This window comes from Arvicanthis niloticus, chromosome 8, assembly GCF_011762505.2.
Source record: "Arvicanthis niloticus isolate mArvNil1 chromosome 8, mArvNil1.pat.X, whole genome shotgun sequence".
Lineage (NCBI taxonomy): Eukaryota > Metazoa > Chordata > Mammalia > Rodentia > Muridae > Arvicanthis > Arvicanthis niloticus.
The window spans coordinates 67028618-67055302 of NC_047665.1; the positions used below are offsets into that span (position 1 = coordinate 67028618).

Consider the following 26685-nt stretch of genomic DNA (forward strand, 5'->3'; position numbering starts at 1 on the left):
GCTGGGACTTCAAGTAGATATATTGCCATTTGGGCGGAGGGGGAGGAACACCCAGATTGATTTCCAGAGTGGTTGTACCACTTTGCAATTGTACCAGCAATGGAGGAATGTTCCTTTTTCTCCATATCCTTGCTAATATGTGCTGTCAACTGAGTTTTTGAATGATTTGAGATTTCTGATTGGTAGAATGTTAGGGCTGTTTTGATTTTCATTTTGTTGACCACTAAGGACATTTAAGTGCTCCTTGGCCATCCAAGATTCCTCTGTTGTGAATTCTCTGTTTAGTTCTATACCCCATTTTTTTTATTAGGTTGTTTGATTTTTTTTTTTTTTTTTTGGAGGTTAGCTTCTTGAGTGCTTTATATATTTTGGATATTAACCCTCTATCACATATGGAGTTAATGAAGATTATTTTTCCAATCTGTAAGTCGCCAATTTGTCTTATTAACCATGTCCATTGCCTTACAGAAGCTTTTCAGCTTCATGAGATCCCATTGAACAATTCTTGATCTTAGAGTCTGAGTCATTGGAGTTCTATTCTGGAAATTTCCCCCATGCCAATGATTTCGAGGCTCTTTCCCACTTTCTCTCCTATTAGACTCAATGTATCTGGTTTTATGTTTATGTCCTTGATCCACTTGGACTTGAGCTTTATGCAAGATGACAAATATGTATCTCTTCTCATTTTTCTACATGCAGACTGCCAGTTAGACCAGCACTATTTATTGAAGATGCTTTCTTTATTTCCATTGTATATTTTTGGCTTCTTTCTCAAAGATCAAGTGTCCACAAGTTTGTGGATTAGTTCTGGATCTTTAATTCTATTGTATTGATTGACCTGTCTGTCTGTGTACCAATACCATGCAGTTTTTATCATTATTGCTCTGTAGCACAGCTTGGGGTCAGGGATGGTGATTCCTCCAGTAGTATTTTATTGTTAAAAATTATTTTTGCTATCCTGGGTTTTATGTTTTCAATATAAAAGTGAGAATTGCTTTTTCCATGTCTTTGAAGAATTATGTTGGAATTTTGATGGGGATTGTGTTGAATTTATAGATTGCTTTGGTATAATGGCAATTTTTACTGTGTTAATCCTACCAATCTATGAGCATGTGAGATCTCTCGATTTTCTGAGGTCTTCTTCAGTTTCTTTCTTGAGATACTTGAAGTTCTTGTCATACAGATATTTCATTTGTTTGGTTAGCATTACCCCAAGATATTTTATATTATTTGAGGCTATTGGGAAGGGTGTTGTTTCTCTATTTTCTTACTCAGCCTGTTTATTCTTTGTCTAGAGAAAGCCTACTGATTGGTTTGAGTTAATTTTATATCTGGTTATTTTGCTGAAGTTATTTGTCAGCTGTAGAACTTTTCTGGTAGAATTTTTGGGGTCACTTATGTATACTATCATCTGCAAATACTAATACCTTGACCTCTTTATTGCCAATTTGTGTCCCTTTGATCTCCTTTTGTTGTCTTATTTCTCTAGCTAGAAATTCGAGTTCTATATTGAATAGATATGGAAAGAATGAGCAGCCTTGGTTATTCCTGATTTTAATGGGATTGATTCAAATACCTCTCCATTTAATATGACATTGGCTGTTGATTTACTGTATATTGCTTTTTATCATGTTTAGATATGGGCTTTGAATTTTTGATCTCTTCAATACTGGTTTTTTAATATTTATTTATTTATTTATTTACACTCCAGATCCCATTCCCCTCCCAGTCCACCCTTTGACCGTTTCACAGCCCATACCTCTTCCATGGGCCCTGTTTCCACAAGGATGTCCCCATCACCTACCACCAACCCAACAGACCTCTAAACTCCCTGGGGCCTCCAGTCTCTTGATGGTTAGGTGCAGCTTCTCTGACTAAACCCAGATCCAGCAGTGCTCTGCTATATATGTGCTGGGGTCCTCATATCAGCTGGTTAATCCTGCCTGGTTGGTGGTCCAGTGTTTGAGAGATCTTGCAGGTCCAGGTTAATTGAGACTACTAGTTCTTCTACAGAGTCGTCCTCCTTCCTCCTCAGTCTCCTCCAGCCTTTTCCCAATTCAGCCACAGGGGTCAGCAGCTTCTGTCCATTGGTTAGGTGCAAATATCTGCATCTGACTCTTTCAGCTGCTTGTGGTGTCTTTCAGAGGGCTGTCATGATAGATCACATTTTGGGAGCACACCATAGCTTCAGTAATAGTGTCAGGCCTTGGGACTTCTGCTTGAGCTGGATCCCATTTTGGACCTACCACTGGACCTTCTTTTTCAGGGGCTCCTTTCCATTTCCATCCCTGCAGTTCTTTCAGACAGGAATAATTATGGGTCAGACTTTTGACTATGCGTTAGCAACCTCCTCCCTTACTTGATGCCTTGTCCTTCTGCTGGAGATGGGCTCTATGAATTCCCTCTCCCCACTGTCAGGCATTTCATGCAAAATCCTTCCCTTTGAGTCCCAAGAGTCTCTCACCCCTCAGGTCTCTGTTGCATTCTGGAGGATCCATCCAACCTTGCACTTCCTGAGGTTGCTGGTTTCCATTCTTTCTGCTGACCCTCAGGGCTTCAGTCCTTTTCCCTTACCCAACACCAGATCAGGTTTCTCTCTTCCTCCACCCCTGCCCTGTCCATTTCTCTCCTTCCCTACCTCCTTGTGTTTGCTTTCTTCTCCCTCCCAAGTGGGACAACCTCACTTGGACCCTTCTGCTTATTGACCTTTTTGAGTTCTGTAGACTGTATCTTAGGTCTTCTGTACTTTTTTTGGTTAATATCTACTTATTAGTGAGTATATGCCATGCATGCCATTTTGGGTCTGAGTTACCTTACTCAGGATGATATTTTCCAGTTCCATCCATTTAGCTGCAAAACTCAAGATGTCCTTATTCTTAATAGCAGAGTAGTATTCCATTGTGTAAATAAAAAATTCTCTGTTTATTTCTATACCTCATTGGGTTTTTTGTTTTTGTTTTGGATTTTTTTGTTGTTTGTTTGTTTTGTTTTTGATTGAGTTGCTTGGGTTTTGGTGGTTAGCGTCTTGAGTTCTTTATATATCTTGAATATTAGCCCTCTATCAGATGTGGGGTTAATGAAGTTTTTTTCTAATCTGTAGGTTGTAGATTTACCTTATTGACTATGTCCTTTGCCTTACAGAAGCTTTTCAGTTTCATGAGGTTCCATTTACCAATTCTTGATCTTAAGAGTATGAGCCATTCATGTTCTTTTTAGGAAATTCCCCTTGTGCCAATGAGTTCAAGGCTCTTTCCCAATTTCTCTTCTGTTAGATTCAATGTCTGGTTTTATGTTGAGGTATTTGATCCACTTGGACTTAAGCTTTGTACAAGGTGACAGATATGGGTCTATTTTCATTTTTCTCCATAGTCAGCTAGTTAGACCAGCACCATTTATTGAAGATGTTTTCTTCTTTCCATTGTATATTTTTGGCTTCTTTGCCAAAGACCAAGTGTCTGCAAGTGTGTGGTTTTATTTCTGGGTCTTCATTTCTGTACCATTGATCATTATGTATATCTGTCTGTGTACCAGTGCTTTTCACTATTCTAGGTTTATTTTGCCTTTCCAGATGAATTTGATAATTGCTCTTTCCATGTCTTTGAAGAATTTTGTTGGAATATAGATGGGGATTGCCTTGAATCTGTAAATTACCTTTGGTAGTATGGTCATTTTTACTATATTAATTTTTAATCAATTTTTAATCAATCCCTGAGAGTGGGAGATCTCTCCATTTTCTGAGATCTTCAATCTTTCTTGAGAGACTTAAAGTTATTGTCATACAGGTTTTTCTCTTGTTTGGTTAGAGTTACCTGAAGATATTTTATTTGTGGCTATTGTGAAGGGAGTTGTTTCCATAATTTTCTTCTCAGCCTGTTTACATTTGTATAAAGAAAGGCTACTGATTAATTTGACTTATTTTTATATATGGCCACTTTGCTGAAGTTGTTTATCAGCTGCAGAAGTCCTCTGGTAAAAGTTTTGGGGTTGCTTATGTATACTATCATATCATCTGCAAATACCGATACCTTTATTTCTTCTTTGCCAATTTGTAACCCTTTGATATCTTTTTGTTGTCTTATTGTTCTGTCTAGTACTTCAAGTACTATATTGAATATATACAGGGAGAGTGGGCATCCTTGTCCTGTCCCAGATTTTAGTGGAATTCCTTCAAGTATCTCTCTATCTAATTTGATATTGGCTCTTGGTTTGCAGTACATTAGTTTTATTATGTTTAGGTATGTGCCTTGAATTTCTGATCTCTCCAATTCTTTTAACATGAAGGAGTGTTGATTTTGTCAAATGCTTTTTCTGCATCTAAGGAGATGATCCTGTAATTTTTTTTTCTTTGAGCTTGTTTATGTAGTGGATTACATTAGTGGATTTTTTTTGCACATTGAATCAACCTTGCATCCCTGGGAAGAAGCCTACTTGATCATGGTAAATGATGGTTTTGGTGGGTTCTTGGATTTGGTTTGCAAGAGTTTTATAGAGTATTGTTGCATCAAAATTCATAAGCAAGATTGATCTGAAGTTCTCTTTTTTGGTTAGGTCCTTGTGTAGTTTAGGTATTAGAGGAATTGTGGCTTCATTGAATACATTAGGTAGTATTCCTTCTCTTTTCATTTTATGAAATTGTTTGAGGATATTGGGATCAGGTCTTCATCAAAGGTCTGGTAGAATTCTTCACTAAATCCATCTGGGCCTGTGGTGTTTTGTTTTGTTGTGTGTTTGTTTTGTTTTTTGTTTTTTTGGGTTTTTTGGTTGGGAGGTTTTTAATAATTTCTATTTCCTTTAGGGATATGGGCCTGTTTAGATAGTTTTTCTGCTCTTGATTTAACTTTGGTATGTGGTATCTGTCTATAAAACCATCCATTTATCTTGATTCTCCAGTTTTGTTGAGTATAGGCTTTTGTAGTAGGATGTCATGAATTTCCTCTGTTTCTATTGTTATGTCTCCCTTTTTCATTTCTGATTTTATTAATTTGGATACCACTTCTGGGTTCTTTAGTTTCTTTTGCTAGAGGTTTATCTATCTTGTTGATTCTCTCGAAGAACCAGCTTTTGGTTTTGTTGATTCTTTGTATTATTCTCTTTGTTTCTATTTGGTTAGTTTCAGCCCTGATTTTGACTATTTCCTGCTGTCTACTCCTCTTGGGTGAGTTTGCTTCTTTTTGTTCTAGAGCTCTCAGGTGTACTGTTAAGTTGCTAGTGTAAGATCTTTCCAGTTTCATTACCAGGGCACATAGTGCTATGAATTTTCCTCTTAGCACTGCTCCCACTGTGTCCCATAAGTTTGGGTATGGTGTATCAACCTTGTCCTTAAATTCCAGTAAGTCTTTAACTTTTTTTCTTTATTTCTTTCCTGAACTAGTTATTGAGTAGAGAGTTGTTCAGCATCCATGTATATGTGGGCTTTCGGTTATTTTTACTGTCATTGAAGACTAGCCTTAGACCATGGTGATCTGTTAGGATACATGGGATTATTTCAATCTTGTATCTGTTTAAGAGTTGTGACCAATTATATGGTCAATTTTGGAGAAGGTACCATGAGTTGCTGAGAAGAAGATGTATTCTTTCATTTTAGGATGATATGTTCTATAGATATTTGTTAACTCTATTTGGTTTATAACCTCTATTAGTTTCACTGTGTTTCTGTTCAGTTTCTGTTTCAATGACCTGCTCATTGGAGAGAATGGGGTGTTGAAGTTTCTCACTATTATTGTGCAGGCTTCAATGTATGTTTTGAGCTTTAGTAAGGTTTCTTTTATGAATGTAGGTGCCCTTGCATTTGAAACATAGATGTTCAGAATTGAGATTTTCTCTTGGTAGATTATCCATTTGATGAGTATGAAGTGTCCTTCCTCATCATGCTTGATAACTTTTGGTTGAAAGTCTACTTTATTTGATATTAGGATTGTAGATCCAGCTTGTTTCCTGGGACCATTTGCTTGGAAGACTTTTTCTAGCCCTTTACTCTGAGTAATACTGTCTTTGTCATTGAGGTGTGTTTGTTGTATGTAGCAAAGTGCTGGATCCTGCTTGTGTATGCCTGGCACTTCAAGTCTCTGGAAGGCTAGGCTGTGCTTCCTATCCTACTGAGACCAGACAATACAGCCAGCTAGAAGAACACATCCCACATTTAAGCACAGCTTTGGGGATAGCTTTTGTTCCAGTTGTTTAGGACCCACATGAAAACCAAGCTATACATCTGTTACATGCTTATGGGGAGACCTAGGTCTAGCCCATATATGTTCTTTGGTTGGTGGCTCAGTCACTGAGAGCCCCAAGGTTCCAGGTTAGTTAATTCTGTTAGTTTTCTTATGGATTTCCTATCCTCTTATTGGCTGTAATTGTTTCTTCCTATTCTTCCATAAGAGTCCCCAAGCTCCATCTACTGTTTGGCTATGGGTGTCTGCCTCTGTCTGAGTCAGTAGGTGGGGCCTCTCAGAGGACAGCCATGCTAGACTCCTGTCTGCAAGTATAACAAAGTATTATTAGTAGTGTCAGGGATTGGTGCTTGCCCATGAGATATGTCTCAAGGTGGGCAAGTTATTGGCTGGCTGTTCTCTCAGACTCTTTAAAATGGGTGATATTTAGTCTTTTGCTAACCTTAGTATTAGAAAGGGTTTTTTTGGTAGTTTTTATATAATTGAAAATGAGAACAATGAGCCTACTTATTAAAAGCTGCTTTAACTTCACTTGTAGTTCTACCATGTCTATCATATAATGACCATTATTAAAATTATTCTTTTAGTTTTGTAGCTGCTAATGTTGTATGTTTACTTGTATGCAACTTGATATCTTAAATTACATGTGTGTTGTAGAATGGCAGATTTGAACCATCAAGCGAGTATGACAGTGTTTCACCTTTATGTGATGTTTTTGTAGTAAGAACACTTTAAATCAGCTATTTAAAAATATTATTCCTCATTCTTAATGATGGTCACCATAAAACACAGGTTTTTTGAAAATGTTTCTCCTGTCTGAAATGTTTTACCCTTTAGACTTTTCCCAACTATACTACCTTTTGGCTCCTTGCCATTTTTGTATTTGCTTCTCCGGACTGATTTTTCTCCTACTATATATAGATCACATATTCCTAGTTATTCATGGACTTTGAGTACTGGTCTCCTGAGTGCTGGAGCTTGGAATATATGTTAAAAACTTGTGTTCTTTGTCCTAAATAGCTGTTAATTTGCTTACTGTTCTTATTTCCCTATTTAATGACTATTTCACAGGTTTATTATGGAGCTTAAATATAGAATAGAGTTCAGGAAGTATATTCTGTGAATTACTGAATAGTAAGTATATTTTTATGTTAAAGGCTTTATAGTCTTGGTTACAAGTGTCCAATAGTACCACTGTCAAATGTTTATATATGCCTAAATAAAACTTTATTTATAGATAATGTTGGGTTCAGATATAGGATTATAGTTTGCTCATCTATAATGTGAAGAATACTTTTTCTAGAGTTACTTTTTTCTTCTACTAAGTATTATCCTTTGAAACATTGCTGTTGAATACCTTGTATTTGTCAAGAACATTTTATTCTTGATGGTAAAAGCATGAAGATGCCTAGTGTTCTGTGAACACTTGAAATAATTTTATTTATAACTGTAGGTTTATTATTGTCTTAGAAGTTACTTTTCTTCCTTATGAATTCTGTCCTACCCATACGAAATCTGAAATTCAGCCAAAGACTTGAGCACATTTCTGCATCTTGTTATCTACACCAGTTTTCTTTTGTTAGAGGCCTGTCTTCCTTATTTGAAATGCTTCCACCTTTGTGTCTTCTTCAGTCACAGAGAGCCCAGTTTTCTGTTTCACTTCTAGAATTCAGCTTGCAAAGCATGAGAGAACAGACATTTGGAGTGACAGTAGGGTATAGCCTCTTGGGTTTTTTGTTGTTATTGTTGTTTGTTGTTGTTTTGTTGTTGTTTTTTTTTTTTTGAGAGGATCATGGTCCATGGTCCTATACCTCCTGATTTTAGTATTTAACACAACTTCCCTCATGCTCTAGTTGCTTATGTTGAATGGAAGTTTCAGAGTTTCTTTCTCTTGCCTAACTATAAGCAGAAGTTATTTCATTAATGACTTTGATCATCAAGTTATCTATGTTTTAGCCAGAAAATTATCTTAAAGGTCTGTAGTCAGTACCAGATTTTCCTGATTATCATAACATACTAAATCTCTTTAAGCCTTTCATCAATGTGCTGGTCCATCTTATAACAACTTGACACACAAACTAGAGTTATTTGAAGGAGCGAGCCTTAAATGAAAAAATACCTCCATAAGTTCTAGCTATAGGGCATTTTTTTTTTTAAATTAGTGATTGATGGGAAAGTGTTCAGTCCATTGTGGGTAATGTCAACTGAAATGGTAATCCTGGGTTCTATAGGAAAAGAGGCTGAGTGAGCCAAGGAAAGCAAGTCAGTATAAAGAACACCCCCTCCATGGCCTCTGTTTCAGCTCCTGCCTCCAAGCCCCTGCCCTGCTTGAGTTGTTGTCTTGAAATTTTTAAATGATGAACAACAATATGGAACTGTAAGACAAGTAAATCCTTCCTCTATATCTTGATTTATGACCATAATGTTCCATCACAGGAATAGAAACCCTAACTAAGCCAATTACAACATGACTTTTTATGCCATCTTTAAAATTTCTTGTGTACACACATAAATCTGAGGCTCATCTTCAACTTTCTTCTTCCTGGACCCCAATGAGCTATTTCTGAGGCTTTGTTTTCTGTAATGAAGAAACATAGAAATAATTTTAAAGCTTACGTCAAATATTACTTTCATCTTACATTGAAAAAATTCATGGTTTTTGGTTATTTACATTTGGAGCAAGGTTAAAGATGCAGTGATCAAACAGAAACGGCAATAAAATCTATAAAAGTAATACTTTTGGTAAAAAGAATTTTACCAAATAAATGACAGTATGATGAAATGTGTTTTCACTGAGTTTGCTGACATATTTTATGGTTGATAAGATTAACATATTGTATGTATGAAAATCACTGTTTCTAGAGCTCTGTAATCATCCATAACTTGGTCCTATTCCATGGTATATCAAATGCTGAGACTGATGATACTGTAAATAAACCAAGAGCCTTTGAAAAGTTGTATATTTTGCATAATAGAAATTTGTGGGAACATAAGTCTCAAGTATAGTAAGAAATGAAATAGTATGGGAAGAAACTGGTTTGGGGATTTAGTGGGGTGTATGGAAAAAAACTAGATTTTTAGCATCCAGGTACATTCTTGTGTATATTTTTATTCTTGTTTCTTTACTAAAGCAGAGAATGATAAACCAGCTTGCCTCCATCTTAGGCTTGAAAGTCATCTTATACTAAACACAAACTAGATTCATCCCTGTTTATGGTTAAATCACGGTTTCTCAAAGATTGGGCTATGTTGTACTTGTAACTTTACTACACAATACTATCTGTTCCAGGAAATGACAAGCATGATAACCACCTAGTCATGAGTGTGTTGTTATTATGATAGTTATGACCACCATGTTATAACCACCTTTCTTTAAGGGGGCTATTATGACCAACTTGTTATGTTTAGTTCTGCTTCTGTAACACCATCTATTTGCCTGCCAAGTTGCCCATTTGGAAAATACCTCTTTCTGAGCCAAAAAGAAAACAAAAGCCAAAACAAACAAAAACAAAAATCAAAACCCTTATCTTTATCATGCCCAATGTTGACATCTTGACATATACCTTAGGGAGAGCTAGCCCAGGTACATGAATAAAAAAGCTTGATTTAATTAATTTTGTCATGATTTGGGTCAATGGTCTTTCTCCTCACATCTGTAGAGACTAACAGGGCATTCCAGGTGGTAGATGTGAAAGACAAATGGGAGAAAATTAGGTTAAACTTAAAGACTGTAAGTAGCAAGCTGAATTCCGAAAGATGTTTAATAACTACATAGAAATCCTTCAGATATCTTTGCTTGAGTAACTAGAAGCATAGAAATGCTGTCCACAGAGAGGGAGAAGACTTTCCACCCAATATGCACATTCAGAAAAGAAAGTCCAAAGTCTTGACAAAACATAAGGTGTCAAATACCTAAAGTACATATGGAAGTATCTATAGTGTTGTAATTTATTCCTTTTAACAAAACAAAATTCTCTGACATAATGATGAATGATGAATTCAATCAATAGATATAATGTCTGACATAGCAATTGATGCCTGATACTTACAATATATATAATAATTTCTTAGTGCTAGGCCCTTATATCATAAACTGGGGACACACACACACACACACACACACACACACACACACACACACATATATATATATATATATATATATATATATATATATATATGCAAAAGGGAAGTCGACAGTTAAGATTACCATTACAGCCTAATATAAAACTTTAGCACCCCCATGAATGTTAATCAACAATAGTCTGATTCATAGGACCCAGAGCCAGTAGCTTCTAAAGACTTAATTTTAACCAAAAGCAACCACCTTAGATGACTAAGGCCAAACCTGTCAACTGCCTGAGGTTTTTAAGATAATTCCAGGAATGCAAAAGACTCTGGAAGTTATCCTTCTAGGTGTGTGTCTGAAAAAATAAATTGTGGCTTATTCTTTTAAAAGCTCCCCTCCGTTTCACCTGGGTCACAGTTCCACTAAGGGAGCTATGCTCAGAACAGTTTAAATGAAATTTGGGTGATCTTTAATCAGTATGGATCATCATATGAGTGGAATGTATTATGTTATGGCATTGACATTTTCTTCATTAATGTAAAGATTGTTTATAAATATAGCTTCATATAGCTATATAATTGTACTTTTCATTTATGTAGTTTCATTTTTTTTAAAGTTGTAAAAGTTAACCACTATCGCAAAATATTAGCACTATTGATTTTGTGTAATGCATTAACATTTTAATGTTTTTTCTGTTCATAACTGTGTCTTTGAATTCAGTTACTTCAGAGAAAATCATCTTAAGAACTGGTTTTATTTTTTTTTTATCTAAATAAATTGAAATCGGCAGAATCAATGTAAGTGCCATCTTTTGTAAAATAAAATAATGTATTGATTTCTCAACTTCTCATTAGCTCTTCAGTAATAATGCTTCTCCCAAGCCCAATATTACTAATTTTTCAGTAGTATGTACTCCCATGATAGAACTTTGCCCTATTTAACACAGTGCATTCAAAACATAACGTAGACGACTTGCCAGCTGTGTGTAAATAAAAACTCTGTTTTTGAAAAAAAGTTACAAATCCTGTAGCATGTGTAACCTTCAATTTTCTCACCTGTATGTGAGAAAGTTAATTTAAGTAGCGTCCATTTCTTTGTACCCTGAAGTGCTTTGGCATTGTGATTTGTTGTTGAGATCCATAATTTAAGTATTTAAAGTCTTTTGTCTTATTGTCAATCTACTAAAACAAACCAAATAAAAATGGTTTAATTTATTACTGCAAGAAAAATAAAAGAAATTAATCCCTGGAAGGAAGTCCAGTTGGAAGCAGAACGCATAGTTGCTATTTATCTTCAATGGCTTTGGAGAGTGAAGCCTGTTGACTTGGGCACCTTCACATTGGTGTTCCAGGTCTGCACACAGCAGGAAATGTCTGGAAGCCTTTGGGACAGGGTTTTTATTCTCTTACATTCCATATCACTTTTCACCTACCTTCTTCTTCTTTACTCATAACCACCACTGTCCTCATATAAAGTTGTTGTGGCTTACTCCTTGTCGTTATAAAAAAAAATCTGAGATATCCAACTGTCAACCACCACACAGTTTCTTACTAGACATGGGGTACCCATCCTACATATAAAGCAAGGAGTACACTTAATATCTTATCTTTCTGGCATCTAGGAGTTTAAGAAGGAAGAGACAAGTAATTGGTTCCTGCTGGTAATCTTAGCACTCAAGAAGCTAGAACATTAGAATTGCTTTGACATTTCCAGGTCAACATGGGAAACAGAGTGAGTGCCAGTCTAGACAACAGAGCAATAATCTTCCTCTCCAAAACAACAACAATAAAAAATCCAAACAATTGAACAAATCTCAATAAGATAAAGAACAATAGAACAAAACAAAAGTTAGAGGGAAATAAATTTGATTTCATATTATAAAGTCAGAGATCAAATTTAAGGCCAATGAACAATGTGGAGTTTTACTTCTGAAATTTCATGCATATTTTTCCTCACTTTTAAATAAACCTGGCCATTGGAGCAAATTTGAAAAGAGAAATGGTAGGCCAGATACCTCAAACTCTTAAGAAAACTGTAGTCCTTGCTACATTATAAATAATGTACCATTATACATTATAATGTATACATGAGAAATTATAAATTATGTACAGCCATTCTTGTAGTTTAGACTATTCTTAATGAGTATGGAGTAACCGAGCATTCCATTTGTGTTTTATCCCAGGCTTTTGCCCACAGGGCTATGAGAAATGTCATAATGGCAGATGCTACAGCCCAGATCAGAGCTGTGATTTTGCAGATGACTGTGGAGATAACAGTGATGAAAACGAGTGTGGGGGCTCATGCACATTTGAGAAGGGTTGGTGTGGCTGGAAGAACTCTCTAGCTGAAAACTTCGATTGGGTTTTAGGAACTGGGTCTCATAAAATCCAACGACCTCCCAAAGACCACACACTTGGAAATGAACATGGTAAGTTACTAGGCTGTTGTTGTTGCTGCTGCCTTGTTTATGTTTATAATGTCCTCCTCTTTGTCAGCAACAGCAGCTGAAGAGAACATGGCAGTGAGAATGTTCAACCAAATCTTTAACTTGTATGTTCATATCCTAGGACAGCTATAACAAAGCACCTGGACCAGGTAGCTGACAGTGTGGACATTGATACTATCTCAGTTTTGGAAGTCAGAAATCCAACATGAAGCAGGTGGCAGTGCTGATTTCTTCTGAGGCTTTGAGGAAGAAGCTGGTCTTCCTTATCTCTGCCTTAGGTTCTGGTAGTCTCACAACTTCAGCACTTATAGATTATTCACTCTGCATCTTCACATCCACTCCTACAATATGTTTGTCATATTATTTCTCATAGTTCTTTTTTATTAGATACTGCAGAGGACTTTTAATCCAGCAACATGGCTGCTTTGGCTGGAATACAGACAAACCTTTATCATCCTTTCATCCCAGGAGACAGAGGCAAGCAAAGCTCTGAGTTCAAGGCCAGTCTGGCACAGAGCAAGCTACATGTAAAGAAAAGCTTAGGTCAAGGCATGGTAGCACATGCCTTTAATCCCAGCACTGAGGAGAGAGAGGCATACAAAACTCTGAGTTCAAAGTCAGTTCTGTTCAGTCAGTTGAGTTCAGTGCAATGGAGTGGAGTTGAGTGCATTCTTGAGTTCATGCAGTTCAGTGCAGGTCAGCAGAGGCAGTTGAAGCCAGAGATTAAGAAGAAGAAAGAAGATTAGAAAAATTGTTAGTTTGATGCCAAGCAGGACAATTCATTGAGAAGCTTAGAGAAGCCATATTGAAAGAGCCAGCTTGGAGAGCAGTCTGAACAACTGAGTTAAATCAGCCAGCCAGGATTTAGAAAGAGCTAGAGAGGATGAGGGTATTCAGCAGTAAGCCTCTGTCCTAGACAACAATTATATAGGCAAATAAGAAATACATTTAAAAGTTCCAAAGCATATTGACTAGGGTCTGCTTTAATAGCATGGCCTTTACTTATCTTCAGCAGAGCCTTTATTTCCTGACAATGGCCATAGTGAGGGCAATCACAATCCAGCATTAATCCCAGTTTCAGCACCTGTAGTTAAATACCTGTAATTGCTTCCCTCAGATAATTTTTTTAACTGGAACATACTCATCTGTCATTGATTACCCTGAATTTGGACACTCTTTTGATCACTAGCAAATCACTTGATATTTTGAAAGCTCAGCTTCATAGTTTGTAAGTGGAGAGAGTAAAGTTTGCTCAGTGTACCTAACAGAGGTTGTGAGACTGAATGCAACGAAGCCTGTGGGTAAAGAGACTGAAACTTACTGAAAAACTGTGAAACTATAACAGCAAGACTACATTTGAAGAGTGTTAATCATGGACTATTTTTTTGGCATCAGATGCAACATTCAAGCAGCAAAGGATGTTATTAAGATAACAAAAGTCCCGAGTGGTATAAAATAGCAAAATGGTATCTCAATATTGAGATTTCATAGACACATAAAACAGATTTGATGAGTTGGGTCACAACTCACAAGGACCTAAACATTCTTCTGACATGTAATACATTTTATGTATTTTTATAATAAGAATACAATAAAACAAAATCGCCTCCCTCTCATGTTATGCATTAAAATTCCCAGTATTTTTTTTTTTACATATTTTCACAGGTGACTGGATGTTCCCTTGTTTTCATTTCATGGAAATCTTTGTACACTTTTATAATACTAGGTAGTTTATGAAGTTCATTAAATGATTCTTATGACTATTTTGTTGATGTAATGGCATAAATATCTGTCAGATCATTTAGCCTGCATACAGTGAAGCTCTTTGCTAAAATCACACAGAGTTGGGAATTGTTCTGCCAGTGAGTGAGAGAGAAGGCTATTAGATTTATTATCTATTTCAGATGAAAATGCCTTTGGCAGCTAGATCACATGAAATGTAATAAAAAAAAAAAACCTCATCTAAGATGAAAAAGATAGAATAATCCTCTTATTGTTCGCTTGCTCCTATTTAAATCCCATCCTTATTCCCAGGTCACTTCATGTATCTGGAGGCGACACCAGTGGGCCTTCGTGGTGACAAAGCCCACTTCAAGAGTGCCATGTGGCAAGAATCCAGCACTGCCTGCACTCTGAGCTTCTGGTATTTTATATCTGCAAAAGCCACAGGATCCATTCAGATTCTCATTAAGGTAGGATCTTGGCTAAGGATACTGGAAAGATTTCTGAGGCTTTGGCAGGGAGGACAGTGTTCTGGCCCGGCTAGAGGAAACCTCATTTCTCACAAGGAGAAGCTCCTGTGGGCCACATACTCTATGAAGTTTGATTAGGTGTGACATGGGAACATGGAACGCAGTGACATGTCACAGTTCTAACCCCTCTTTTTGTAAGAGATAACTTTCTCATTTTGCTCTTTCCTTTCCCATCTACTTCAATGAGAAGAAAGAGGTTATTTGTACATTTGAGAGGAGAGCATCTATTCATTTTCTCTCATTGAAGTAATTAGTGAGTACTAATAATAGACATTCTGGCTCCATAAATTTATCATAAAGGACTGAGCTGCTCATGAGTCTGATCAAGGTATGATTACATTGAACTGCTTATTAAGTATGACATATGAATGCATTTTCTTCCTGATTGTTAATTGGATGTTTCCATCAGAGTTTTAATTTAGCATAATAAAGTGTCAGAGTTTGGGGACAAAACAATGAAGTAAATATTAATATTAACAAGACCTAGTTAAACACCATTCCGTTACAACAAGCTAAAGCAGCAGTTAAATGAAAGAGTGTGTGTGTGTGTGTGTGTGTGTGTGTGAAGAACGTATGTTTTAAGAATCTAGTTAGCATTCCAAGCCACCCTGCTTTAACGCCTGCTCTAGCAGTCACTCCTGTTTCTTCACACATGAGCTTTGCTCAAGAACACCGGTGCTGATGGAAAAGACCTGACCCGAATGTCAAAGACCTCATCTAACTGAATCAGTTACAATTGTGTGGTTCATGTTTCACTGGAAACCTGAGCTGAGTTGGAGGTTTTGGATCATGCTATAATGAGGTATGAAATGCATCCTAGGAAGACCCGTGCAGCAAATAACCATAATGTTATTCTTGTACTTGAATGGAGAAACGTATATGAAACGTGGAGTTTTCCATGGAATATATCCCTAATACTCTTTTGAATATGGTATTTTATTATTTGGTGTGCATATGAGAGGAATTTTTCCTCTGTGGGATTTGCTTTTATTAGTTACTTAACTGATACTTACTTTCAATTCTCTCATATTGTAGTAGCAAAATTCATATTACAGTAAAATGAAATTCAAGCTGTTACCAGGTATCATACTTCTAAAGTCATCTAGACTTACTATGGCTCCTCTAACTCATTTCCATGGGAACTTAACAGCATTTTTAAAGTCTAGTGTCTCAAACAACAACAGCAAAACAAAATACACATATAGTCTTACTGAGCTGGACTATAAGAAGAAAGCCTGTGAGATCCTGGTTTACGGGCATGACATGGCTATGCCACTCATGAGCTTATAAGACTTAACTGCACAGTGACTGTATAGGACTAAGCCCTAAAACATACAGTCAACAATGGGGAGGGACTCAGCACTTCATGCCACCAAAGAGAGCTAATGATGTTTGAGGAATGGTGGGCGAGAGAGCATGATTGTCTATATTGATGTAGCCTCCGGTAGTTTATTCTCGTTTATATCCATTCCTGTGTGAGTACACCTGGTTAAGTCAGAAACTAAAACATGAAAAGCATAAAAAATATGGAAATGGGATAATGGGATGGAGTCTTGGTGGGAGGAGGGGTGGGTTGGAAGTTGAGGAGATGGGATAAGAGAGGGCACAGGGATGAATGTAATGAACATATTATATACATATAATCAGTTGTCAAAGAACTAGTTGATGAACAAGATTTGCATCAGAAATAATTTTAGATTTAATAAAATTACCATCCAAACTGGGGAGGGAGAATTTAGGTGTTGGATTTGGAGCTCCATGCCTGAGCACATAACAAGCATGCACAGGACTCTGGATTTGACATTTGTCCCTCAAACAAACAAACAAATATTACATACCGATTTTATGAAATCACAAGGACTATGAAGAAGAGAAATCTTTCTTGGCCTGCATTAAATTTATACTCAGAATTTTATGGAAATCAATTCATTTTGGGGAATAATAAGATGTGTGGTTTTGATGCTGTTTACAAAGTACTGCTTGGACTTCTTTGTCTGTGGTACCATGCTGGATTTAACCTTCTCAGGCATCTGAAAGCATGCTAGACAGATGCCACACTCAATATGGGTAGGATTCTGCATTTTCTTTCTTTCTTTCTTTCTTTCTTTCTTTCTTTCTTTCTTTCTTTCTTTCTTTCTTTCTTTTCTCCTTACAAAAATAAATAAATAAATAAATAAACATATTCCAAGTTCATGCATGTGCTCCCTCTGGTTCAGTCTCCTCTTCTGAACTTCAAACAGAACCCCTTATGTTTTTGCTCCACACCAAGTCAGTACAACTGCAAAATTATCAGTTTTGGGAAAAAAACTTCCTTACCACTTTGCTTTTTACAATTCCTTTGCTGAGTGTTCATCTGATCCTGATCACAGGGAGGTGATTGGAGATTATTCTCTCTCTACAAATACATTGTCAGTTCTTAAAAACAAAGTATTGAAATTCATGGTTTTGCTATCCACCTAAGATGGCCAGGGAATGATTGCTGGAGGAATTATAAAGGGGTACTAGGTTCTTGCTAAGGCTCATCATGAAACTTCTTATACATGGTAGTCAACTTTGGTTTGAAGAACTCACCATCTAGAAATTGAAATATGGAATTCAGTCAGACATAAAAGGATCTAACCATTGGGCAATAATTTAATGGTGGCCCGATTTATATAGTTTACTTATTTTAGGCACCACAATGACAACACGCACTAGCATGAGCCATTCACTGAGCATTAACACCTCCATTGCTTCTTGCAATTCTTAGTGCAACATCCTGAAACACACAGAAGGAGTCCCTTGAACTAATGAGCTAAAGAAAGGAATTTCCAGAAGTAACACAGCAACTCTTTTCTCACCCTATTATTTTGTTCATGGAGCAGGGATTTACACCTGGATGTGTCTACATTAAAAAACTTGTGCTGACTTCCTCCTCTCATAAACAATGTTCTATGCAGATAGTAGGAAAAGGAAGTTTTATTTAACTGAGTTTCATGTTGGTTGGACCTTGCATGGACGTTGACTTGAAAAATAAAATAAATAATGGTCCTTAAAATAGAATTGCATGATTCTTGCAATACTCCTGTAATAATAATAATATAAAAAAACAGAGAAACCCCAACAAAGCTACTGCCTTACATGGCTTTAATGAATATCTATACAACTATATAGAATACATATTAAAAAATCTCTCCTCATTTTTCTTACTACCAGTTACGTGTCAGCTACTATAATTTTTATGCCATACATATGGCAAAAACTGACTAACAAGAATCTAAAAACCTAGTCTGTAGAGATTCTATTACCAATTATTATCTTTCTTTATTTGGCCTCTGTGTAGATAGTAAAAATAAACAAACCTTTAAAATAATGTAACTAAAACTTCCCAAGAGTTTTAATGCTGTTTAAAACAAAATTATATACTGTTAAATACCTAACAAAATGGAAAGATCATTAGCTTTTTGTCTCTCCTTGCTGGACTCAAAACAAATCTATTGTGGCAAGAATTTAGCTCATTAGTAATTTTAAAATTAACATTGAAGCGTTGCATGATCAATTTGCATCCTGCCTTACCATGGAGTCTGTTCAGAAGTGAAGTGTTCTGCATGTCTACATACACCAATGTATTTCTATACCATTTCTTATTTTCATGTGCTTTCTAAGCCATTCTTGTTTCTTGTTCATTGTAAATGCACTGCTTTTGTGACAAATGAAAAATTTAAACCAAACTTTCAAAAAATGTTCTGAAGTACAATAAGGATTGTTTTTTATAATTGTTGTTTGGTTCTGTTATTGTTGTTGTTGTTTGTTTAAGATAGGGACTTCTGCATCAGAGGTCCCCTTAAACTCACTATGTAGCCAAGGACAATTTTGAATTTCTGGTCCCCTGCCTCCACTGCCTTACATGGCTTTAATGAATACCTATACAACTATATAGTTTTGCAGGTGTCTGCCATTATGCTCAGTTATACAGCAATGGGGGAGGAAAAAAAAAAAGGTTTCATGCACCTTAGGCGTGCACACCACCAATAGTGCTAAGTACTCATCTCAATAAGCAAGATTTTTGAAGCATACTAGGTTTAAAAATATTTAGTTGTTCTTTTTTTATAATTTCATTTATTATTCCAGACATTGCTTTTTTTCTTCTGATGAGATTAACAGAAGACACCAACACTCTTCAAACTCAAAAGGGGACATTCTTAAGTTTGCTTTATTCTTCATAGATCATGTGTACAGTGGAGTTTGCCCACCTTCAGAGAAAACAACCAACCTTCTGAGTCTTTTCAACTAATCATTTGAATAGAATGCACCTGCTCTTTGAAGAACATTATCATCTCCTGGACTTGCTCCATCTGTAATAAACTGTTGATATTTTAATCAAAATTACTGTGTGCTTTAGGGAATTTCAATATATTTAATTGAAAGCATTCAGGGCTATCTATTATGTAGTCATGTTAGACCATATAATATATTCAAGCCAGAAGTGGAAAAAAATAATGTATTTCAGGAGAGCTTTCCTGATAGAGCAACCCTGTATTGCTGAAACACCATAATTAAATTACTTTGTTGCTTTGTCTTGTTTAGTGGAACAGAGACATTTTAGAACTGGAGAGTCTTTCAAAACAGGCTCCTGTAGGCTGTTGGTTTCAACGGTGCAGGACCAGGAATGAGAAGTATATGTTTTAAGTCCATTCACATGGTATTTTTAGAAAAATGAGATTGGATTTAATCTTCTGATTTCTAGTTTGAACCATTTGATTTCTTGGAAATTCTGTTTAATGATTTCTACATTAAAAAAGTAGAAATAGAGTTATCTTGTCCTTTCTATGGGTTCCTCATCTGTAGGTTTTACAGTGAAATATTAGAAAAAAATAGTGCATCTCTATTCAGGTTTTCTTTTCTTTTTTCTCAGATCATATAAAACCACGTCATCTATACTATATATGTAAACCTTTTAAAGGTTTATTTATTTTACTTAATGTATAAGAGCCTTTTGTCTACATGTATAAATGTGCACCACATGTGTCTGGCCACCATAAAGGTCGGAAGAAGGTATCAGACACCCTGGAACGGGAGTTATAGATGGCTGTGAGGCAGTGGCATGTGGATGCTGAGAATCAAACCTGGGCACTCTGTAAGACCAACAAGTTTTCATAATAGCTGAACCACGTCTCCGGGCCATTCACTTTTTTTTTCCATCTCCTAGACATGCAGCACAATAACTCTTTATGTGTCTCTTTATGTATCGTTTGCATTGAATTAGGTATGTTTAGATCTTTAGAACTAATTTAAACACACCTGGTGGGTATTCTTACCTTGTAGGCAAAGAATGTATCATTTTGTTATTGGGATTTGAACATGTATGGGTTGTGGTTCCCCAGGGTTTCTGGAATCAATCCCTCAAGGACACTGAAGAATGACTATCGGGATTTTTTTCATTGAGTTGTAGAACATGTCGAAAGATCAAACAAAAGGCCAGTGTCCTTTGATTAGTCAATAGCTCATCATTCCAGGTCTCTCATTAATCTTCATCTAGTCTACAATCTTGTAAAAAGAATCAAGTGATTTAGACATATACATTTACTCTGCCTCCAGACCTCCAATTACATTATCTCCTATGCATTTGACTCCACCTTAATCTGAGAATATCTACAAGGATTGCCTGATACACATACTTCTATCGGAGAAGTTTTCAGATGATGTGTATTCTCAGGTCTTCAGCCCACTGGATTGCTAATGCAGCTTCATTAATCCCATGTTTTTTTTAAAAAACAATATATATATGATATAGAGATAGAGGGTATTTACAACCTAGAGAAAGGAAAATTAATTTTGTCATGATTGTCACATACATTTTGGAACATTAAGTAATCAAATTAAATTTTCTTATTCTCCTGTTATTTTTTGAGATTATTATATCATTATATCATTTCACCTTCTTCTTTCTCCATTCAAACCCTCTCATATACCCTTCTGTCTTAGTTAGGGTATCTATTGCTGCCATGAAACACTATGGTGGAAAAGCAAGTTGGGGAGGAAATTGTTTATTTCTTCTTACACTTCTATATTGGTTTTCATCATTAAAAAAGTCAGGGTTGAACTTGAAACAGGGCAGAAACCCGGAGGGATGAGCTAAAGGAAAGTCTATGGAGGGGTGCTGCTTACTGCCTTCCTCATCATGGCTTGCTCAACCTGCTTTCTTACAGAACCCAGGACAACATTTCCAGGGATGGTGTCAGCCACAATGGGCTAAGCCCTCACTTATCAATCACTAATTAAGAAACGGTCCTACAGGCCTGCCTATATTCCTATATTATGAAGGCATTTTCTTCTATTTATTTTTTTTTTAATTTTTTATTTTTTTCCACTGTATACTAGGACACAAACAATCTCAGAGAGAAGAGCACCTCAGACCACCAATAATTATATATTTAGCTAAAAAATCAATATTTGAATATAGTTCTTAAAATAATTTATTACATTTTATTTGTTTTCTCTGTGTCTCTGTGTCTCTGTCTCTGTCTCTGTCTCTGTCTCTCTGTCTCTGTCTCTCTCTCTGTCTCTCTCTCTGTCTCTCTCTCTCTCTCTGTGTGTGTGTGTGTGTGTGTGTTGGGTACACATGTATCATAGCTCAGATATGGAGGTAAGAACATAACTCTTGGAGTGAACATAACTCTTTTGTTTTTCATTTATTGGACATTTTCTTTATTTACATTTCAAACGTTAACCACTTTTCTGTCTCCCCCCCCAAACTACCTAACCCATCCCCCTCCCCTGCTTCTATGAAACTTCCCCCACTGACCCACCCACCTACCCACTCACTCATTCCTCCCAGCTCTCGAATTCCCCTACACTGGGGCATTGAGCCTTCACAGGACGAAGGGCCTCTCATCCCACTGATGCCCAACAAGGCCATCCTCTGCTACATATGCAGCTGGAGTCATGGGTTGCTCCATGTCTACTCTTTGGTTTGTGATTTAGTCCCTGGAAGCTCTGGGATATCTGGTTGATTGCTATTATTGGTCTTCCTATGGGGTTGCAAACCCCTTCAGCTCCTTTAGTCCTTTCTCTATCTCCTCCATTGGGTACCCCATTGGGAACCCTGTGCTCAGTCCAATGGTTCGCTGTGAGCATCAGTCTCTGTACTTGTCAGGCTCTAGAAGAGCCTCTCAGGAGACAGCTATATCAGGCTCCTGTCAGCAGGCACTTTTTGGCATCCACAATAGTGTCTGGGTTTGGTGACTGTATATGGGGTGGATCCTCAGGTGGGGTAGTCTTTGGATGGCCTTTCTTTCAGTCTTCTCCACACTTTGTCTATGTATTTGATACTGTGAATGTTTTATTCTTCTTTCTAAGAGGGACCAAAGCACCCTCACTACCTGGTCTTCCTTCTTCTTGAGCATCATGTGGTCTGTGAATTGTATCTTGGGTATTCCATGCATTTGGGCTAATATCCACTTATCAGTGAGTGCATACCATGTATGTTCTTTTGTGATTGGGTTACCTCACTAAGAATGATATTTTTTAGCTCCATCCATTTGCCTAAGAATTTTATGAAGTCATTGTTTTTAATAGCTGAGTAGTACTCCATTGTGTAAATGTACCACATTTTCTGATTCCATTCCTCTGCTGAAAGACATCTGGGTTCTTTCCAGCTTCTGGCTATTATATATAAGGCTTCTGTGAACATAGTGGAGCATGTGTCCTTGTTACATTTTGGAGAATCTTTTGGGTATATGCACAAGAGTGGTATAGATGAGTCCTCAGGTAATGCTATGTCCAATTTTCTGAGGCACCACCAGACTGATTTCCAAGTTGTAGCAGCTTGAAATCCCACCAACAATTTAATTCAGGTTCCCTCTTGTGAAATGGACTTTAATTTGTGTCAGTTTAACTAAAATTATCCAACACATCTTCCTTGCTCTCATTTATGGCCTCTTTTCTCATTAATTGTTGTCACATGCATATGTGTATGTACATACATATCCTAAATACATAAATACAATGCCCTCAGCCTGGATAATGCTACTGATATATATATGTCCTCAAGGCTGACCATTTGGTATTGAATAGCCAGTCGATATGCTTTTCCCTGGATAAAACTACTTCTCCTTTCAGGATTCCTTAGCTGCCTATAGTTCTTTGTGTAGTTGTCTCAACACTAGTGAAACTAAATTTTAGTGACAGCACTGCAGTTGCTACTCAGAATTATTTCTGAAAACATTGATATAATCTACTAACTCACACATTTGGCTATCCTATACTAGACATTTAGTAAAAATAAGGTATAAATGTTTCCGTTTCAATATATATCTTTGCAGAGAATAAATATCCCCAGTCCTTACATTAGTTGCCATGAGATAGTAATTTCTTTTCATGGGGCTGAGGAGATAGCTCAGTAATAAATTGTTTACAGTTCAAGGATGTTAGGTTGAGTTAAGACCCCCAGTACTAACCCTCTTCCTCAAAAAGACAAAAACAAAAACAAAATAAAACCAGAGTGAGTCTGTTATCATGGTGTTGGTTGAAAAGAAATAAAAAGACCTCTAGGGATTTCTGACTAACCAGTCTAGCTTTAGGTTTAGTGAAAGCCTATCTCAAAAAATAAGGTTTGGACCAATTAAGGAAAATGCAGTCACCCTTTACCTTTATAATAGGAAACTTCCTGATACCTGGGAGGCAGAGATGTGACTGTCCATCAGTGTTTTCCTGAAGTCATACCAATTAGAGATTTCTATATCTGCATATTAATAAACCCATAGGCCTGTTTCACACACAAAAGAACTATTATGGGTTAACTTTATTAGTTTCTTTGCTGTTGTTAAATAATTTTTTTTAGTTGACAGATAATTATATAAACCTGTGGGATACAGTGAGATATTTTAGCCTTTGTGAACTTTGAATGATGGTCAATTCAAGGTATTTAGGTGGTCCATCATTTACGTATGAGAAGAGCATTTATTTTTCTCACCTTGCTTGTCATTTAGTAACATAATCATATATATGTACTTATAATAATCATATATATCAATTCTTCATTTCTAATTATTTTCTTCTTTTCTCATCATTAAAATTATTTTATAGCTATATGCTAATGTTGATAAAGGGAAAATGAACTAATTTGTTTTCTACAATTTAATTAAGACTTACACAATAAGACATAATGAAAGATGATATAACTATTTCAGTTGGAGAAGCAGCAGGGATGGTGGTTGCAGATAATCACAGCACTGCCTTGTGAAAAAATATCACTATTATTATCAGCGAGACGGTAACATGATGCTAACATTGTCAGCTATGTGTTTCTTGTGTTTACTGACTGAAAAGACATAATTTTTAGCTTAAGTTATTGAAATGAAGACAACCTATATTCTGTGTTTTATTTTGTAAATCTCCCCAAATTAATATTCTCCATATAGTAATCCTGGGAAGATTTTTAATTTTATAGGGGCATTTGCCTTATAAATTGAATATTGACATTTCTTTTAGTGGTGGTTCAAACATTAAAAAAGGAAAAAGGGTCAAGAGAAGGGCCAGTAGAAAAACAATGAATCTAAATAAGTGTAGTGGTTTGAATATGCTTGGGCCAGGGAGTGGTACTATTAGGAGGTGTGGTTTTGTTGCAGGATGTGTGTCACTGTGGAATTAGGCTTTGATAGACCTTCTTCCTAGCTGCCTGGAAGCCAGTCTTCTGTTTGCCTCTGGAACAAGATATAGAACTCTCAGATCCTTCTCCAGCACCATGCCTGCCTGGTCACTGCCATTTTCCCCCCTCATGATGGTAAGGGATTGAAATCCTGAACCTTTAAGCCAGCTCCAATTAAATGCTGTCCTTTAAAAGTGTTGCCTTAGTCATGGTGTCTGTTCACAGCAATAGAAACTGAGTGAGACAAAAAGAGAAAGACAATTTCTTATATTTTATTTTACAGTATGGTAATTATATTGTGCTTTTGTCATCAAAAAGGAGTGTTGACAGTGATAGACATGCTAACTACCAGCATTTTCTTTTCTTTTGTCATTTTTTACTGGATATTTTATTTACACTTCAGATGCCATCCCCTTTCCCCATCCCCCATTCCCCCCACCCCCCAGAAAACCCCTATCCCATGCCCCCTTTTCCTTTTTGCATTTATACACTTTTTAAAAATGTTAATCAAAGGCTTTATAAGTTTGGTAATGCTCAGTTAGAAGTGTAACCCAATACCCAACCTAGATATATCAACTATCTTTGACTGGTGGAGACATGTGAACATCTGTCTCGATACTCCCCCTTTCTCTCTCTCATCACCTAGCTTCTTCTTCTCTTCTTACTCCTTCTCTTCCTCTCTGTACTCCTCTGTCGTGAGCACTTATTCCCCTAGACTGCCAGTTGGTTCTGACAGGAGGTGCTCTTGGGGTAGACAATAAGGCAACGAGCAGCCGTCAGACTGGTTTTCTAATGCTTTAATTCCACACTCGGGGTCACACACAATTGTTGTGGTTGAGGAGCGGACCTCCTCTTCCACTATCACACACAGACAAAAGAATATAACTGCTGTGGCTAAAATTCCTAACAGAAGAATAGATAACATGTCATTACAAGACCTGACCAGCGAGTCTCAGGCTCCGGCTCTGACGTCTCGGGATCACCTCTTTGCATTCAGTGAGTCTTGCTCCGATGGCTTGGGTCAGTTCTCTGGGCCCACTGATGATCAGTTGGTGGTCTGTATCTTGTTCATTCACTCGTCGGGCTGAGTGGAGTCCAGACCGGTGTGGAGTTCACAGGCAGGTCATTTTGGGCCGACTTTCCTTCTCTGGTCAGGGTTCTTATACTCTATCCTACCCTTATCCATCCTTAACACTTTACTGCAAACGTCACACTTCTTAATCTATACGCAGGGCTCCTCTGCTGGTTATCTCCTCCCAGCCTTGGCTGGGCTGGTCTTATCTTTTATCCTGGATGTCAGCTGCTTCTCCTAGCTGCTTCTAGCTGTTTCTCCTAGCCTGGCTGTCAGTAGCCGCCTTCCATGTTCACTACATCCTCCCATTTTACCTTCTCCTACATATCGCCCTTCCTGTTAAAATAAAATTTCTCTCTCAAAATACAATTAGAGCATAATTATACCAATTTGTACCAGTGAGGTACAAGATAGTCCTAATACCCAGTCCATCATTTTGTTGACTAACCAGAACCTCTGTCATCTCTCCTAAGTAAAACACTTAGTTCTGAACCTGGCTTTTTCCTTGGCTTTAGAATGAAGGTCAGCTGAAAAACCATCCACTCAAATATTTTCTCTCAAGGTAAATAGCCAGGATTGGCTATGAGACTATAAGTTTTCAACCCCGTCAGAAATCCAGAATAGCTGAGTTAACTAAAATTATGGGGAGCACTAAGCATAGCTTCTAAAACTTAGCCAATTTATAGAGACCACTGAACACCCGGTTTTAATATTACAAAATGTTGGAGCATCTGATCTTCAGCCTTCTGGCCTAGGATCATCTGCCAAACCTTAGTGCTGCAGAATTATTAAGGGCTGATTACTCTGTCTAGGCAGATATAATCAGTCGACTATTCTGTGTTTCCTTTTCTGGACAGTAATTTGTCTGTAGATGAAAAGAGGCAATTCTTGCCTAGTGGCTATCTCACCACAACTGGAGTAACTCCAAAGATGCTCAATTTCTTCTTAGAATCCAATACAGGAAGCTGTCAGGAGCAGACAGGTCTCTAATCAAAATAAACATTAATACAGAAATGTTTGCAATGTCAATTCTGTGGACTTCTGACGTTTT

The 26685-nt window shown here is 36.9% G+C and overlaps 1 protein-coding gene across 1 annotated transcript in view; it reads left to right on the top strand.

Moving 5' to 3' along the window:
* Malrd1 (MAM and LDL receptor class A domain containing 1) overlaps positions 1–26685 on the top strand; it is a 665455-nt gene that overhangs the window by 384193 nt on the left and 254577 nt on the right. The window contains exons 26-27 of the mRNA XM_034509650.2: positions 12419–12664; positions 14717–14874. Of these exons, the coding sequence (XP_034365541.1) occupies positions 12419–12664; positions 14717–14874 (404 nt within the window). The remainder of the gene's footprint in view (positions 1–12418; positions 12665–14716; positions 14875–26685) is intronic.